Source organism: Metopolophium dirhodum, chromosome 1, assembly GCF_019925205.1.
Source record: "Metopolophium dirhodum isolate CAU chromosome 1, ASM1992520v1, whole genome shotgun sequence".
Classification (NCBI taxonomy): Eukaryota; Metazoa; Arthropoda; class Insecta; order Hemiptera; family Aphididae; genus Metopolophium; species Metopolophium dirhodum.
The window spans coordinates 53,748,849-53,766,808 of record NC_083560.1 but is presented as its reverse complement, the minus strand read 5'-3'; the positions used below and the strand labels follow the sequence as shown (position 1 = coordinate 53,766,808).

Genomic DNA, 17,960 nt, shown 5'->3' with positions numbered 1-17,960 from the left:
ATTTGGGATAACAGGTACCTATGGCGAATCGATTTTCTCTTGTAACAATTTAGTCAAAAAATTGAGATTTGCAGCTTGCCTGCGGTTAGCTGGAGTGTCAAGTTTAAGTAATTGAAGGACAGGTGTATAGTCATGATTGGAACACTAAATGTTTAAAGTGTTTCCAACATAGTTCACTTATGAGTGATAAATAAAACTTATGGTATTTCTAGAACTAGTACTAAAGTAGATAAGTCGTATTTGATTCCTTTAAATAAGTTTCCTATGAATAGCTTGTGCGGAAGTTAATTTTTATACGATTCTATTAACTATACAGTTTTATAAAGAATTTGCTTGTTCAATTTGCCTGCAAAACATAATTGCTAAGAAATTTTAAAATTAAAAAATTTTTTTTTTTTGTAACGAGAAAGTAATATCAGTTACTTTTCTATTTGAAAAGTAAAGTAATTTCATTACGATTTCATTTGAGTAACGGGTAAAGTAACTTAATTACATTTATCTCTTAGTAACGAGTTAAGTAACTTGATTACTTTTTAAAAGTAACTTACCCAACATTGGGTAATACTAGTAATTTACCTAGTATTATATTGTAGCATCAGGGCTAGATTTAAACTTTGGGTAAGTATATTTGATAATATATCTTAATATTGTATTTATAATCTGAAATAGTATAAAAGATTATAATTAGGATTATAAATTAGATAATAGGTAGTTAGACTATAGAAACAATATAAATTGTGATCTTATTAAATTTAAATTTTACGAAAAAAACGAACTAAATAAATAGTAAATTACAGGTCGCCGGCGGGCTCATGACAGTCAACGTGTTAAACGATACCTTGTTATATTATGAATTTTAATTAATATATTAGATACTTTAGAAAATCAACCACAACTGTCAACAACTGCAGTATATATATTGTACACTGTATGCCACAATGGTTATCAATAAATTGACAATTTATTATCGACCTTTGGGTCGAATGATATCGAATTTATTACTTATAGCTACCTACTGGTCTTTATAATTGATAAGTATTATTATGAGTGCTTATGACCAGTGCCGAAATCACCTTCCGTGTAGCGAACGGCGGACACCCAGCCAAATGGATATTATAAATACATTTAGGGGCACAACTCAAACTTACTGCACCTACTTGAATTGATTTTAAAATGTAATATCTTTTGCCCTGGGGCGTACAAATCCTAATAACTGCAGGTATCTACTGACGCGGTATAACACGTTTACTTTACACACAAAATCACCTCCCAAAACAACCCACCTTTGAAGAACAATATCTCGTCAACGGATTAACGAAAAATGAAAATTTAAACGTGATAAAAATTTTCCTAATTCATAAAAAAATAGCCTTATTAATTTATGAAATTTTAAGTATAGGTTACCATTTGAAAATCAAAAGTTGATAGTAGTTTGCCTCAATAATATAAGGGTGTCAAATATAAAACATTTAAACAAATGTAAAAATACATAAAACTAAAATTAAAAAAAAAAAATTTGGAAAAAAATCAATACTTTTCGAAATAATGAGTGTTCAACGATAAAAAAAATCACCCTGTATAGCAATATTATATGTATAGGTTTCGTAGACTAGAAGTTGGGTATTATATTTTAAACTTAGTATGAATGAGACATGAGTGTATACTGTATAGTACGGAATAGGTAACAATATAACTGCAATTGAAATGTTTGTAAAAAGAAAATTGTTATTAATCATCAATTAACGGTCTTTTAATTTTAAAATAACTGTTAGAAAGCTAGTAAATTGATCGACGTTTAGGATTATCATAAATTATAATAGATTAACATCAATCAGATTAAGCTTTTTTCGTGTATAGCTGCAGACCCTTTTTCTTCGTACGTTTCCTTGCTGATCCACATTTGCTGATAGCTGGGCATCGAAGCTAATACGGCACCACCAAGCCATGTAGAAAATTTACGTTCGGGGTCCGCTTTAATTTGAATGTTAGTAGAAGATGTGACTAAATCAGCTATCATTTTCTCCAAACGAATAGGTAGAAATTGAAACATCGTATTACCACCAGCCAATATGATGTTGTTGTACATATTTTTTTGTTCTTTATAATCGCAAGCACTGCATGCTCTGTGTATCAAGTTGTGGATACCTCCTAGCTTTGATTCGATGTTGAATAAAAGAGGATCAAACAAGATTTCAGGTGATTGAAAGCTATAATAGTTTATACTCCAATAAATAAACCGATGATTATTTTCTTATAATGTAACATATTGTATATTTATAATAAACTAGGCAAGTCATAGATTATATAGATAATACCTATATAAATTTACCTATAATATATTGTGTAGTTAATAAGTATTCTAATAATCGACAATCGTATTATCTAGCGAACTGTACATAATACATAATATTATAAATAAATCATCATAAATATAATTATAGTTATACGATAGCTATTGTAGACTATAGTTTCGATATTTTTTAGACTTAACATTTTTAATTACTTTCATGATTACCTTTTTTTGGTCCTCAACATATTATTTATACAATTTTAACCCTTAAGTGCCCGTTTTTATTGAATAAAATACTAACGCTTCGCTTTCGACATTGATCACCATTCCATCTGGCAGTATATATTGTTTTTCTTTTTCTTCGGTATACATATCTTTTTCAAAATTGAAGTTCAAAGCAAAATAGCACAATTTTTCTTTGATATTGTTTATAGTTTCGAAATCTTTCGAAGAGTTAAAATTGTATCCACGTTTATTTAATAATTCTATCAAATATTGTGTTATATGCCATCCACCAACTGACATTGTTTGTACGGCATGATGCAATGGGCATCCTTCGAAAATAGGCATGACTTGTGTGTAGTCGTACCCAGAATCTACCATCAAGCCAGTAGTTCTACCACTGCTATATAAAGCAAGTACTGACTTGGGTATCACTGCTGTCTTTGGTACGTTGAATAATTCAAACATAATCTAATAGAAAACAAATTAGTGAATTTTTATTTTTTTTCCAATTATATCAAGATACAATTTTTTTTGGCGGAAAATGGTTTTATTATTTTGATCATCCAAGAAAAAAAGCAAAACATGAGATTTTTTTTAGAAATGTAGTATTATTTACAATGGATAAGATTTACAAGAACCACAAACTATATTTTAGATTCTGAGCGGAGAGGATTTTTTTTTTCAAGAATCAAAATTTGACTGAGATAATATCTTACGTTGTTGCACCCTTTTACATGATAAAATATGGGTAGTTTTAGGTATTTATAAAATTATTAACCTCAAACAATTTTTCACGTGACGATTTTAAATTCATATCTACTTCTGTATGTAAAATGTTATAATTTTCTGGTGAAACCAACAAGTCTTCATAATACATGTGGTACCAAATTTTTTCCATAGCATCCCAGTCAGAAATTATGCTATTACGTATCGGACAAATCGTATCCAAAATGTCCAAATTTCTTATAGCAGACTCACTGGTAAATAAAAGTTTTTCTCCATATTCTGGTATGGTACTTATCTGAAATAACAATAATTTAATATTAAATGTTTGAATATGATTAAATAATTTTAATATAGAAGCAAGTTATTGGTTTTTTATTTAAAATTAAAATCGATGACATAATAATTTAAATTGATGATTATTATTTTTGTTTTAAATACTTGTATTCGAATTCAGATCATTTATAAATTTTAAAGTAGGAAATATGTGAACATTTCCCGATCAATCTGGGCAATGCGAAAATAATAGTTTTAAAGCTTCGTGCAATATTTTATGACACCGCGTTGGGGGAAAATATACTCTACCTAGAATCCTGTAGGCAATGTAAATTTTATAAAATTATTATTAAAAAATGATCTACCTATGTATGTCAAACGTGAATACGTGATACATGTTAATACGTTTTAATATAACTTAAACTAAAACGTAATTATCTTATAATAATTTAGTTATCAACATCAGTTTTAGGACTAAAAACCACCTTAAACAATTAATCACCAAACTTGCATTTCAAAACATCTATGGAAAGTGAAATCATAAAAAAGCTTATAAAAACTATGGTAGTGTTGTACGCAGTTCATTGGGTAGAACAATACACACATATATATCAGATATGTGCTGTTTATGTATATAAAATCTATTGAATTACAAAAACATTGCATACTTTTTCATATTTAGGTCTTCCGACGATAGTTGGAATTATTGATCGTGGAAAATTGTCATTGGAAAAACCAGCTTTCAGCGAATGAGAACCATTATCACATACTATTGCGATTTCATTATGTTGAAAATCATCTACAATTTATGTTTAAAAGTAATTCTTAGCTAACATATATACCACACAATTAATTAATAATATTTATATTTTATACACATAGTTATCGCATAATACGATACTCTGAATAAGTTATGAATTAAATTTAAAATCAAATTATACACGTGTGCACAATAGAAAATATAATGGTACCTACCTACTACCTTTATAATATGTTCAAATATATTTTTATTGCAAATTTAAGCACTCGAGAAATAAAGAACCAATGGATACAGTAGACACAATTCAGGTGTCTACTTTAGACACCTACCAAAGTAGTTTAAAAAAAAATATTTTCATACTATTTGTGAAACATTTTTAGAAAACTACTTACCTGAAGAACATTTAACGATGTTTGACATAATTCAGAAAATAGTTACTGTTGACAAAAAACCAGGATTCGACGAAAAAATTATTGAAAATTACAAAAATCAATATTAAAATAATTAAACATAAAATAATAACATATGATGTCAAATGCACGAGTAAACAGATAATTTCAAAGAACTTAAATCTCTAAGGTCAGAATAAAAAATCACTTAAATATTTTTAGCCTCTTAAAACTGTAAAATAATATCATGGCTTCTATTTTATTTAAAATAGATAAACATTTATAAATTCTGCTATATTTAAGCTATAATTAATGTAAAAATTATTAATTGGATATATTCTATACTTATAATAATAGTATTATAACTAATATGTTTTATTTGTATTTAAATGTATTTAATTTGTATTGTTTTGTTTAGTTTGTTTTGAATGTACTATGTAGGAATGTTGTATGACTGTACCTACAATCTAATACCTATGTATCTAACGTAAATCGTATTAATAATAGTAAAATAAATTACTTTAACAGCAATAACAAAAAAATAACAATGAAATATACTATTAGTAGGTATATAATATTACATAATAATATAGACTGACCGTCTTCGCTCAGAATTGTTTTTCGCATGATAATATCATTGAATTTAAATGTTTGTCCTACATTACTGTGAACTATACTCTCAGTAAATAAGCCTATGCTTCTACCGTTCTAGAGTAAATCGGTAAGTATATTGACTCAAAAGTTCATAACAATAATATAATGATAATATGATATAATTATATAAATATATATAATTATAATGATGAAGTAGATGCTATGCATGATAGTGCGAGAGTCGCTTTCGTGATAGCTTGATAGTCACTATCGATCTGTTCGCATGATGACACTCTCTTGATAGCAGCTTTCACGATAGTAACTATCGCGCTTTACTATCATCGTGCAACCGCGGCTATTTTATAAATACTTTAGAAATAAATGATTGGAAATATTTTTAAATAATATGAATAGCATATTTTTAAAATATATTAAATTGTATGATTATCAAAAAATATTTCAAAGAAAAAGTTTTTAAAACATTCAAGAAATAATGTATTGAAATATTACGTAGGATATAGTATTTTAAAAATATTTTGTAAATATAATAATCATCCTTAATGCTATGTGAGATGTATTATTAATGGTATAAATGTCTAATAGTAAAATCAATTATTGTAATAACAATAATATCATCAAATATACTTAATAATAATATATTATACGCTGTATCCTCTTGCCTAACTTATTTTTTTTTAATTAACAACATATTAACTAAAATCAAATTTTATGAAAAATCGTAAAATGTCGATTAAAAATCCAATTTCATCGAAAATACAAATTCGAAAGACTACAAAAAATGTGGCTATATATTATCTATAAATTGTCGTTTAAGCAACTATTGAGCAACCTTCTACGAACTATCTATGAAACGTGTTCATTAGTTTTTGTTTAAATATTAAAATGAATTCAAATGTAGCGTTATTTACTTTATACAAAATATATTAAATCAGTGTAATAGATAGAAGTGTAATACCGATTCTATGATGGGGGGGGGGGGGGAGGGGCGCATTATACGTATAAGCCTTATGCGCTACTTATTTACTGCTGAATTCAATATCAAAATGTAACCTATGTTTAAGTATTATAAATACTAAAATAATCCATTAACAGTTAACACTATGTCAGTTTGTTATTATAATATATTAACAGTACTATATAGTTTTGTGGATTATGAAAACGGATGGAATTATTCGTTCAATAAATACGTCGTAGGCAGAAGATTAGGTTATATATAGGTATATTTTTGTCTATAATACGATATATTTCTTTAATATGGTGATATGACATATCTATTAAACTGAATAATGATATTTTGTAGCCTATAATGGTGCCAATGTTGGAATGAATAAATTAAAAAATACATTTTTCGATTTTTTTCCATTGGTATAGATAATAAAAGTAACAATATTTAATTAAGATTGAAAAAACTACTTTTTAAAGAAAAATTCAAGGACTAAAAATAAATAGTTACGTTAGGTCAATTTGATATTTTTATATTCATTATAAAATATTTAAATTTAAATGTATCAATAAAAAAATGTTGAAAAAAAGTGAAAAAAAAAGATTTCGCCCGGTCAGGGGCTCGAACCCTGGACCCTTAGGTTAAAAGCCTAATGCTCTACCGACTGAGCTAACCGGGCTTCTGAAAATTATTGATCGTTTAGGTGATATTCAATAAAACTGGCGCCGGATTTTGAATTTTGGAATCTAGGTCTAAAAAGATTGTAAATACGAGTTTTTTAGTAAGTATTTTAAGTTCAAATAATGACAAAATTTATAAAAATCTTGAAAATTATCATAATATTATTTTGTAGTTAAAAATTATAAAATATTCAATTTTTAAAACTAATAAGAATTGAAAATTTAAAACAAGGATACTGAAACCATCAAATCTAAAAAATATATAAACACAGTTATCTTTTGCATACATTTTCAGTTCAAAGGTATTTGGACGAAATTACATATTAAAAGTTAAAACTAAGATCAACTGTTTTAGTAATTTCGTTGTAATTTGTGGTTAATTTAAAAACTTTTAGAGAAGATTATTATTTATTATATTTTATACACACAAAGACATTTTCAAATGTAATTTGTTGGCAAAAATGAATTTAATCTACTGTTGTACCTTTTAATGCTTTATACCTTGTAAATAAAATTACTTTAATCAAAATAATATAATAAAATATACCTAATAATATTAGAGGTTGACAGACCATCTTTGCTCAGATACAATATTGCTTTTTGAATACAATGATATAATATAATATAAGTAATTATATAATTTTATTATAATATAATATAATTTGAATACAATGATACTATATCATGGAATTCAAAATTAACATATCCATTATCCATTACAGTGACACTCAGTGAGTCGCAGATGTCACTCACTAGGCCGATTTCACCAACACCAAACCTGGTTAAGCATAACCGCTGCGTAATCACGATTTCGGCCGATTATCGTCCTCAATCTCGGTTAGTTTCTGGAGATATTGATAATGACGTTAACAATTATTAAAATATTAACAAAATAATATCATAGAACAATAATAATATTATGTAGCATATTTATTTTTTTCATTTTGTTAATCGTTTTCGTTTAAACTTCAAGTGTTTTGTTAATTTGTTTTTTGGTTTCGATTATAATAATTAATATTTATATAAAAAATGCAACGAGCTTGTAAACGTGTTCTACAGCTTTGTTTTGAAAACGATAAAGACGATGAAGACGAAGACGAATTTGTAATTTTCCCTATCCACCATCCTAGATGGATACGGGAGAGGGCCGAATACTTCGAAAGTCTGGATGATCGGGATTTCATTACAAGGTACAGACTGAGAAAACCAACAGTAAAAAAATAGAACATCGTCTTGAGTATGAAACAGACAGATCAGTCCGTGAAGTTTGAGCTTACAATTACAAAATGACTTCAAAGTATAACAGTTTTTTTTTTCGACAGTATATCTCCGATTAATCAGTTATTATGCACACTTCGGTTCTATGCCATTGGATGCTTTCAACCCACTACAGGGGTTCTTTGTGGCTTTAGTTCCTCAACAGTAAATAGGATAGTGTATAAAGTAAGCTGTACTATTGCTTCCTTATGTAGTCACTAGTCCTGGAACACCAGAGGAAATAGGACAGACCCAGTTAAATTTTTACAGAAGAGCCAAGTTTGCAAGAGTCATCGGTGCTATTGACTGTACCCATGTAAAGCTGTAACAATCACCAGGTATTTACAAAATTAATTAATATTTTTTACATTTTTTTAATAATATGAATTTATTTATTTAATTTTAAATTTTACAAACTATAGTTACATTATAGTATCATACATTAGTGGTCTTTCTGAATTGCAGGTGGAGAATCTTATATAATTAGTCACAGATAAGGACAATAAATGTCTGTGGTTTACGAGTAAATCTTATACGTTTATTCCCTATCATCACTGCAACATCAGCATTACATAATATTGCTGGAAGAGCTGGGGAGGAAGTCCCCAGATGATTTGATATGATACTGTCTGCTCCTTGGGAAGAAATACTTGCCCAGGATAACATAGAAATTCAATATGCACCAAACCCCATTCATCGAAGAGTAACACAGCAAAATAGTGGACGGCAGGCATTAATAGATGGTCACTTTGAGAGGTAAATTATGCTTAAATATAATATTCATAGAAAATAAAACTAAATATTAATGGAACTCAAGCCCGGATTAAGGATCAATTGGGCCCTGGGACACCATACACTTACACTAACCGTTAACTTCAAAATAATTGTATCATTACATATTGATGACTTTATATTATTGTATAATTTTGTACATAATATGTACACGGGGTTTTTTAATAATTATGGATTGATGATATGGAATTTTGTTAAAACAAAAAAAGACGTGTCTCTTTATTTTTAACAGGCAATTTTTTTATAACATTTTTAAAAACGCAGTTGTAGGTATACCAATTATAAAATTTATTTTAATTTATCAAATGGTAACTATATTTTTTGATGGATTCTGGTAAAGTTTTTTTTGTGAACATTTTGATGGTCAAAATAAATTACCAATTTTGGTTTGCTAGGCGCTAGGTTATTAACTATGTTTAATAAAGTTTAGTATAATATGCATTTATACTTATAACCGAAATACCTAATTTACAAGAGCTAAATATTTTTTTCTTATGACTACCTTTTTACATACTTAAATAGTTAAATCGGTAATCTAAAATGCTCAAAAAAAAAAAAAAAAAATGTTTGGCAAACAGTTGATTATTTATTTATTTATAGTAATTTTTCATGATATAAAATTAAGAACAATTTTATTTTATAATTATTAATAATAATTTACCTACTATACCTACTTACTTAAATAATTCTTTTTGAAAACTGTATTGGACACGTTTAAAAAATATATTTTGGGGATAAAGATGGGCCCCGGGACTATGCTCCCCTTGCCCCCCCCCCTTAATCCGGGGTTGATGGAGCTGTGAATTTGTTGGAAAATTAATTATTGTACCAACAAATTCAATTTTTATTTTTTATTTTTTAGGTTATAATTTAAATAAACAGTTATCTTCCTAGTACATGAAAGACGATAGTGTATTCAATTTAAATATTTAAATATTATACATAGTAAATTTGTTGAATTTAATCTATGTTTATTTTAATTAGAGTGTTTACCAATATATTGTCTAACCTTTTTCTTTTTTTTTGTTCCAGATTAATCACACATCGACAAATTGATTAGTGTTAAGCAATATATTTACTCATTCTAACTAATGTTTTTAAAAATAAAATATTGTCCAACCATATTCTTCTTTTCATTTTTTGTGTTGTGGATGAGACACAACATAATTTTATTTTTTTGTCAACGATTTAAACAAAAATAATATAAAATAATATGTTCTGTGGTATATCAGTTAAACATAATATTATTAAAACTAAGCCTAAACATTTTAAACTAAAACAATAAGTAATTATTAGTCTGTATTTTCATCCTCATTGTTGTCATCAAAAACCCATTCTGTTCCAGACTCACACTGGATCTGAAGTTTTAGTGACTAGTTCAATCTTCATTTTTTTTTTTTTTAATTTTTCTACCTCTTGTACCCTTAACCATAAGATTTCCATCTGTAGTGTATGCTCTTCTCCGGCATCCCTACTCGATGAATAAAAAGACAATTTTTTATCTTCCAGAAGGGTTTCTGATGCTAATGTGGAGGTCAGTCCTGACTAGTCTTCTTCATGACACTCCTTTTTTGCCTTCAACATCTTTTGGTGGAATTGATGCAGCTGTGGGCCAAATGTCCTCTGCCATATCATCATATAAGGTGGATTTTTTGAAGTGGAAGGTATTGGTAGTGATGCTTGTGAAGTGTTGCGAAGAGCAGCGCATATCCGAGTCTTCATCATGGCAGAGTTGGTACTGGGACCAATTATTTTGCAATAAAATGTCATAATTATCAAAATCATTGTTAATAGACTGAAATAATATAAAAAGTTATGAGGTATGCCAAAGTATAGGCTTTTTTACTATGGAATTACCAATTAACTAATTGATTAATTATTTGATTAACTTCTTCAAACTCATTAGTACCTGTAATATATTGAAAGTTTAGTAAATTCATCTTAATAAATATTAATATTATAATCTAGTATTTTAATGTTATAGTATAATACAGTTTTAAATTAAAAAAAAATAAACTTGCATTATATAAATTGTTTATGTAACAGCTATGCCATCATATTGTTAATAGTTAAATATAGTTTTAAAAATATTTTGGTTCTGTTTCTGTTGCTATATATTTTATTTTAAGAAGGATATTTTCTTGTAATTTAAATAATTTAATCTTGTACTTCAATTATAATAATTACCTAATTTAAATACCTATTTTAAATTATACAAAATATTCAAAAAATGAAAATTGAAGATTTTTGGTTTTCGAAAATAGTTGAAACAAAAACTATGTTTGAAAAACATTGAATTTGTTTTTTTTAAAAATTCAAAATATACCATGGATGTAACTTATTATGATAAATAATTTAATCTCTGATGTCTATAGCACTATACCTCACTGTTTTTGTGTAAAACAACTCGTAAGGGTTTTTCAAAATTTTGATTTTCAATTACGTTTTTTCAAGAACCCGTTTGCCAAATAAATATTTTTTTTTGTCGTCAACTATTTCCGTAGTATTATATATTATTAGAAACAGTTTTTAATTTTTTCAAAAAATGAAAATTGAAGATTTTTGGTTTTGAAAATAGTTAAACCAAAAACTATGACAGATTATTCCCACTTCCCGCTTATTTTAAATTAAATACCTTGATATTATTGTACATGAAAATGTAGTCAATTTTTCAAGTATATAATTATGTACCTACAAATTTTTAAATAATATGGTAATATGAAAATAATATTAATTCAACTTACCGGCTACCGTATTAATAATAACAATATAAATATAATAATATAATATAAAATAAAATCCTAGGCTGACAAACCGCCTTCGCTTATAGAATCGTTATCGTATACAATGATACCTATTTCCTACATATATCGTTGAGATCAAATTTTACACCATTCATTACAGTGACCCACTGGTAACCTACTCGGGCTACTGTACAGCAGAGTGACACTCACTTACCAGCTTTTTTTTTAGATTTGTTGGTTACAATATGGACTATTTATGAGAATCTTTATTTTAAATTTTAAATCCTTACTTAGCTATAATAATTGAACATTTTCTAATTTTTTAACTATAAAATAATTTGATAATATTCAAGATATTGATAAATGTTGACAAAATTTGAATTTTAAATAAGTATTTATAAAAAAAAATAGTTTCTATGGATCTTTATAAGAGGACGCCACACTCGCATATGTTGTCTTCGTCTTACAAACGCGTAATATACCAAATTTCTGAGCGTAAATTTGGTATGTTCCGCGTTGGTAAGACGGAGACAACACATCAAGCGGTTCCTCTTAATATTTGGCGTCCTCTTAATATTTCTCAACTGCTGTTATAAATATATACAAGGAACCTGCTTTTATGAAATTTTCATTGGTTGTTTATATTGGTATTTTCTATATACGATACAATTTTCAAAATATTTTGGTGTGTTTTGAACTGTATACGGCCATACAGGCATTTACAGTTTCCAATTTTTTTTTAGTTTTTTTTACTATGAATGTCAATAAAATTATATTTGTTAAGTAAAAAAGCTTGGAAATTTAATACAAAGCTATTAATATATTGTTACAATGAAATTTAAAAAATATTAAAAATCCATAGTCTCAATTATTTTTTTATAAGCATTTAAAGTTATTTTGTAAGACACGTAAATATCACAAAAATGTGCAAATTATTTTGAGTTAGAAATTAATAAAAAATTTTTTTTTTTAATCTAGGATTTGAAAATGTAATACAAGATTCCTCATAAGCTTGTCTACCGTTATTAAAAAAAAAAAATGTCTACAAACAAATCAAATTAAATTTTTATGAGCGTTTGAAATTAATATTTTTACAATATTGGATAGGTAGTTATCGATTTATCATGTAGCGATTTTGTTATTTTGTTGTAAATCAAAACCAATAACTGTAGATACATGAAAATTTTACTGAATGTTTAAATTCTCATTTTCTATACACCATAAAATTTTCAAAATATTTTGAGCTGTTTAGTCAATTTCAAATTTTTTTAGTTTTTTTTCTTTAAATATCAATAAAATTTTATTTGTTGGTCCAAAAAGCATAACAATTTAATACAAGGCTTCTGATATATTGATACAATAAAAATTGAAAAATATTAAAAATACATAGGCACAATTTTTTTTTATAAGCATTTAAAGATCGATTTTTGTCAAAATATATCAAATTTAAAATTTAATAATTATTTTGTAGTTAAAAATTTATAAAATGTTCAAATTTTATAGCTATTGATTGAAAATTTAAAACAAGGTTCCACTTCCACGTAGTTAGGTTTTAGGTATATCACTTACTTTATTCGTAATAATATCATCATATATACTTAGTAATATCATAGATTGGCTGACACTCTTCGCTCAGAATCGTTCTTCTTATACAATGATAAAATATGATTGAATTCAAATTTAACACCATCTATAACAGTGACCCACCACCCACTTGTAATCTACTGTATAGCAGAGTGACCCACTTGCTTACGTTTTTTAAAATCAAATACCCAGGTTTATTATCATTTCGACATTTTATACGAAAAACGGAGCGGAGATGATATCTCAACTAGCTTATATCAAAATAATATTATTATAATAATAATATGTTTCAGATTCTATGTTGCTCGTAGCAATGAATATAATATATTGAGTTTACAATGATTGTTTATCTTTGTTTTTTTTCTTGTGTCTGTCATTAAATTTTGAGATAGTGAAAATGCTTCCGTTTTCTTCAACAGCATCTTTTCTGTTAGATTAGTTGGTTACAATCATTTTTAAACATATACTTCATAATTTTAAATCCTGCGCCAGTTTTATTGAATGACACCTAAATAATCAATAATATTCACAAGCCCGGTTAGCTCAGTCGGTAGAGCATTAGGCTTTTAACCTAAGGGTCCAGGGTTCGAGCCCCTGACCGGGCGACAAATTTTTTTCACTTTTTTTTCAAATTATTTTTATTTTTAGGTATCAAGTATTTTAATTTTACATTTCAATTCAAATATTTTATAATAAATAACAAAATATCAAACTGACGTAACTATTTATTTTTAGTTCTTGGATTTTTCTTCGAAGGCATTTTATTAATTAAATATTGTCACTTCTTTTGTTACTTTTATTATGTAGGTAAAAAAATGAAAAAATTGAAAATGTATTGTTTAATTTATTCATTCCAACTTTGCGCTATTATATAGGCCACATAGTATCATTGATTATAATAACTACCTTTAATATTTGTACAATGGTATGTTGAATTATGTGGATTGTATTTTAATATTTAAAAAAAAAAGTTAGACTGTGGATACAGCTTCTATTATTATTAAGTATAATATCTTAAAGTACCTATATTTTGTGTAAAGTAAATAAGAATACATTTAAAATAATTTTAATATTCAAACAAAAACTATTGAACACACGTTTCAGAAATAGTAAAATAAAAAGTTCCTCTTGCTCTTGTTTTAATGACAATTTAAAAATATGATAATATATACCCACATTTTTTTTGTAGGCATTAAAATTTGCATTTTCGACGAAATTTGATTTTTAATCAACATTTTACGATTTTTCATCTAAAATGATTTTAGTTATGTTGTTGATTTTTATTAAAAAGTTAGGCAAGGGTATATACAGTGATACAGTGTATATATTATTATTATTAAGTATATTTTATGATATTATTGCTATTACAATAATTGATTTTACTATTAGACATTACTTATTACTACCATTAAGAATACATCTCACATAACATTTAGGATGATTATTATATTTAGAAAATATTTTATAATCGTCATGACAAAATATTTGTTCTTCAAACGCTCATAAAAATTTAATTTGACTTTCCGGTAGGTAAAGTTTTTTAGATTCTGAGTGGAGATTACAATGATGTGTGTTTTTTTATTTTATTTTAATATTTTTATTTTTGTGTCTGTTATTACCTTTTAGAAAATAATTTGACTCTCTTTGAGCTGTTTACGGACATTGTCAGTTTTCAATTTTTAGATTCTGAGCGAAGCGATGAATGTATTGATTTTACAATGATCTGTTTTTTTTTTAATTTTGTTTGTGTCTATCATCACCTTTTAGAACAGTAAAAGTGTTTGGATTTTCTTCAACAGTAACTTTTCTGATAGGAAAGTGAATCTAGTTGGTACTTTTTTTTTTTGGGGGGGGGGGGGGGTAAAAAGTATAAAGCGACATGAAAAACAAAAGAAAAATTAAGGAAAAACGGGAATTTTTACGCAAAATCTGTTTTGGAGAAAATCGATTTTGGTTTTTTGTGCAACTCTAAAACAAATGATCGTAGGTACATGAAATTTTGACTGAATGTTTTTATAAGCATTTTCTATACACCATAACATTTTGACTTATTTTGAGCTGTTTACGGACATTGTCAGTTTTCAATTTTTTTAGTTTTTTTTTCTATACATATCAATAAAATTTTATTTGCTGGGTAAAAAAGCTTGAAAATTTAATAGAAGGCTGCTGATATATTGTTACAATAGCAGTTGAAAAATATTAAAAATACATAGGCACAAAATATTTTTATAAGCATTTAAAATTCAAATTTTGACAAAATTTATCAAATTTTTTGTTGTTTTTGCAGGTGTTTTTTAAAACAACTGGGAAATATATACGTGAATCCACTTTCCCACCGGAAAAGATACTGAAGTTAAAAATTGAACCAATATTTTTGCCCATTTATCGAGACAACAGAGACACAGAGACAACAAAAAAAACATCATTATAAAATCAATACATTCAAGGCTCCGATCAGAATCTAAAAATTCCAAATAGTATTTAAAAGCGTTAGGAAAAACAAACAAAACATTAAGGAAAAACTAAGATTTTTGAGCAAATTGATTTTGTTTTTATAGTGTAACTAATTTTTATTCAAGGTTCATTTTATCACTGTCATATATATTATAATCAAATTTTACAAATATGTTGACTGAAAATTGAAATTTTTTTAGTTTTTTATTTTATAAATGTCAATAAAAGTTTATTTGTTGGGTCAAAAAGCTTGAAAATGTAATACAAGGTTCCTTATAAGTTGTTATAATATCAGTTGATACATATTAATGATCCATATATAATATATATGCACGAATTTAATTATTTTGTTCAGGGCTTGCAAACTTTATAATAATGTTATGATTATAACGTTATACCTACTTGACAAAATACGATTGAAATTTGTAAACGTAATTATAGCGGAAAGCGATAATCAAAAATAATTAAATACCGCAAAACATAACGATTAACAAAATATATTATATATCATTAAACAAAACATAACGCAAAACGTAATTTATAGAATTTCATTGGACGAATTATAATGCAAAACGAAACAATTTAAAATCCATTTATTTAAAAATTATATTGGATTCGTAGAAATATTTATTTCATGCATACGGGCATAAGAATTGATTATAATTTATAATTATTATAATCCGTATCCGGGCCATTAACTGTCTGCATTAATTATTATCAATACATTTATTAGGTATTAACATTTAACACTATTTTAAATATCGATAAACTCAATTAACTTGGATAGCGTTTTAATTTTGAATAACGAAAAACACAAAACTCGTATAATGGTAAACGGTTTAATTCTAAATAACGATAAACTCAAAAATTGTGTAACATTATAATTGTAAATAACATAAAACAGAATTTTTTTTCAAATACAAGCCCTTATTTTGTTGTAATTTTAAAATACTATTCGTGGGTACTTGAGTCTTTTAGAGTACATTATTATATTGTATACAGTATACATACTCAATGACATTTTCAAATTTGATTTCAAAATTAACACATCCATTACATGGACTTTCTTTTCTCAAGACTCTAGACATCTATACCTGTTTTTATTTTTAAATTGTTATTGAAGTAACTAATTTCACTATTGGTATTACGGTGGGTTAAATTAATTTTTTCCGAAAACATAAGTATAAACATTTTAAATTCAAATTTAGACGTAATTAGATTTTCAAACGAAGAACAATGATGTTAGTTATTGAAATATGAAATTTGAAAACATCATTCGTGGGGACTTTTTTACGTCCTAGGTATATCATATACATTTTAATATACACAATCATATTTTCAAAAGATTTAGATTAATTTTAAGCTATTACCTACCTATTTAAACCTTGAACTTATTTATAATGTTCTACTGAAAGGTGGTATTGACACAAAATAATAACAATAATATAATATGATAGAAATATGCACTATTATAAGAATGATAGAAAAAAAGTATAATTTTAGTGTAACTCTAATTGTCAAATTATTTTGACTCGTTTTAAACTGTTTACGGACATTTTCTATTTAAAATTTTTTTAATTACAAAATACATTATACAATGCTCTTTATATATATATAATATATATTGTTGAAATAGCAGTTGAAGAAAATTTTAAAAATAGGAAAGATTTTTATTATAAGCATTTAAAGTTCAAATTTGTACAACATATTTGGTAGTTAAAATTTTATAAAATGTTCAACGTTTATAGCTAAGGATTGGAAATTTAAAACAAGGTTCCAGGTTAATAGGTTATATATAGAATACTTTATTCACAATAATATCATAATATATACTATTATACTTGGTAATATCATAGGCTGACTGACCATCTTCGCTCAGAATCGTTTTTCTTATATAGACCTACAACGTATAAATTGTAAATTTTAGATTCTGACTGAAGCGATGAATGTATTGATTTTACAATAATGTGTGTTTTTTTTTTTATTTTTTTTATTTTTTTTTATTTTTGTGTCTGTCATCACATTTTAGGACAGTAAAAGTGCTTGGATTTTCTTCAATAGTAACTTTTCTGATAGGAAAGTGAATCTAGTTGGTACTTTGGGGGGTCAAAAGTAAAAATTTCCCAGTAGTTTTCACAAGCGACGTGAAAAACAAAAGAAAAATTAAGGAATTTTTACGCAAAATCTGTTTTCGAGAAAATCGATTTTGGTTTTTGGTGTAACTCTAA

The 17,960-nt window shown here is 26.4% G+C and overlaps 1 protein-coding gene, 1 long non-coding RNA gene, 2 other non-coding genes and 1 pseudogene across 5 annotated transcripts; 2 read left to right on the top strand and 3 right to left on the bottom strand.

Annotated features, from left to right (window-relative positions):
- Positions 1 to 1,831: 1,831 nt before the first annotated feature.
- LOC132933473 (uncharacterized) lies at positions 1,832 to 4,694 on the bottom strand. The gene is made up of 5 exons (XM_060999747.1): positions 4,667 to 4,694; positions 4,183 to 4,313; positions 3,294 to 3,536; positions 2,592 to 2,983; positions 1,832 to 2,207 (listed from the first exon to the last, which is right to left on the bottom strand). The coding sequence occupies exons 1-5, from the start codon at positions 4,692 to 4,694 to the stop codon at positions 1,832 to 1,834; spliced, it is 1,170 nt and encodes a 389-aa protein (XP_060855730.1).
- A 2,133-nt stretch (positions 4,695 to 6,827) lies between these two features.
- Trnak-uuu (transfer RNA lysine (anticodon UUU)) lies at positions 6,828 to 6,900 on the bottom strand. The gene has a single exon. It is a non-coding gene; the product is annotated as a tRNA-Lys (tRNA).
- Positions 6,901 to 7,671: 771 nt separating this feature from the next.
- On the top strand, positions 7,672 to 10,072 carry LOC132934532 (uncharacterized). 2 transcript variants are annotated; one of them, XR_009663038.1, is made up of 4 exons: positions 7,672 to 8,157; positions 8,224 to 8,496; positions 8,624 to 8,914; positions 9,983 to 10,072. It is a non-coding gene; the product is annotated as an uncharacterized LOC132934532 (long non-coding RNA). The 2 variants fall into 2 exon arrangements; XR_009663037.1 differs by having other exon boundaries at positions 7,674 to 8,496.
- Positions 10,073 to 10,242: 170 nt separating this feature from the next.
- LOC132934531 (uncharacterized) lies at positions 10,243 to 13,408 on the bottom strand (annotated as a pseudogene).
- A 402-nt stretch (positions 13,409 to 13,810) lies between these two features.
- Trnak-uuu (transfer RNA lysine (anticodon UUU)) lies at positions 13,811 to 13,883 on the top strand. The gene has a single exon. It is a non-coding gene; the product is annotated as a tRNA-Lys (tRNA).
- The last annotated feature ends 4,077 nt before the right edge of the window (positions 13,884 to 17,960 follow it).

What these genes read in the sequence shown, in the direction of transcription:
- LOC132933473 (XM_060999747.1), bottom strand. Translation starts at nt 4,694, where the DNA reads ATGTCAAACATCGTTAAATGTTCTTCAG. An exon ending in CACGTGAAAAATTGTTTGAG is followed by an intron (nt 2,984 to 3,293) that starts GTTAATAATTTT and finishes GTTTTCTATTAG; the next exon opens with ATTATGTTTGAATTATTCAA. An exon ending in ATCAATGTCGAAAGCGAAGC is followed by an intron (nt 2,208 to 2,591) that starts GTTAGTATTTTA and finishes AAACTATTATAG; the next exon opens with CTTTCAATCACCTGAAATCT.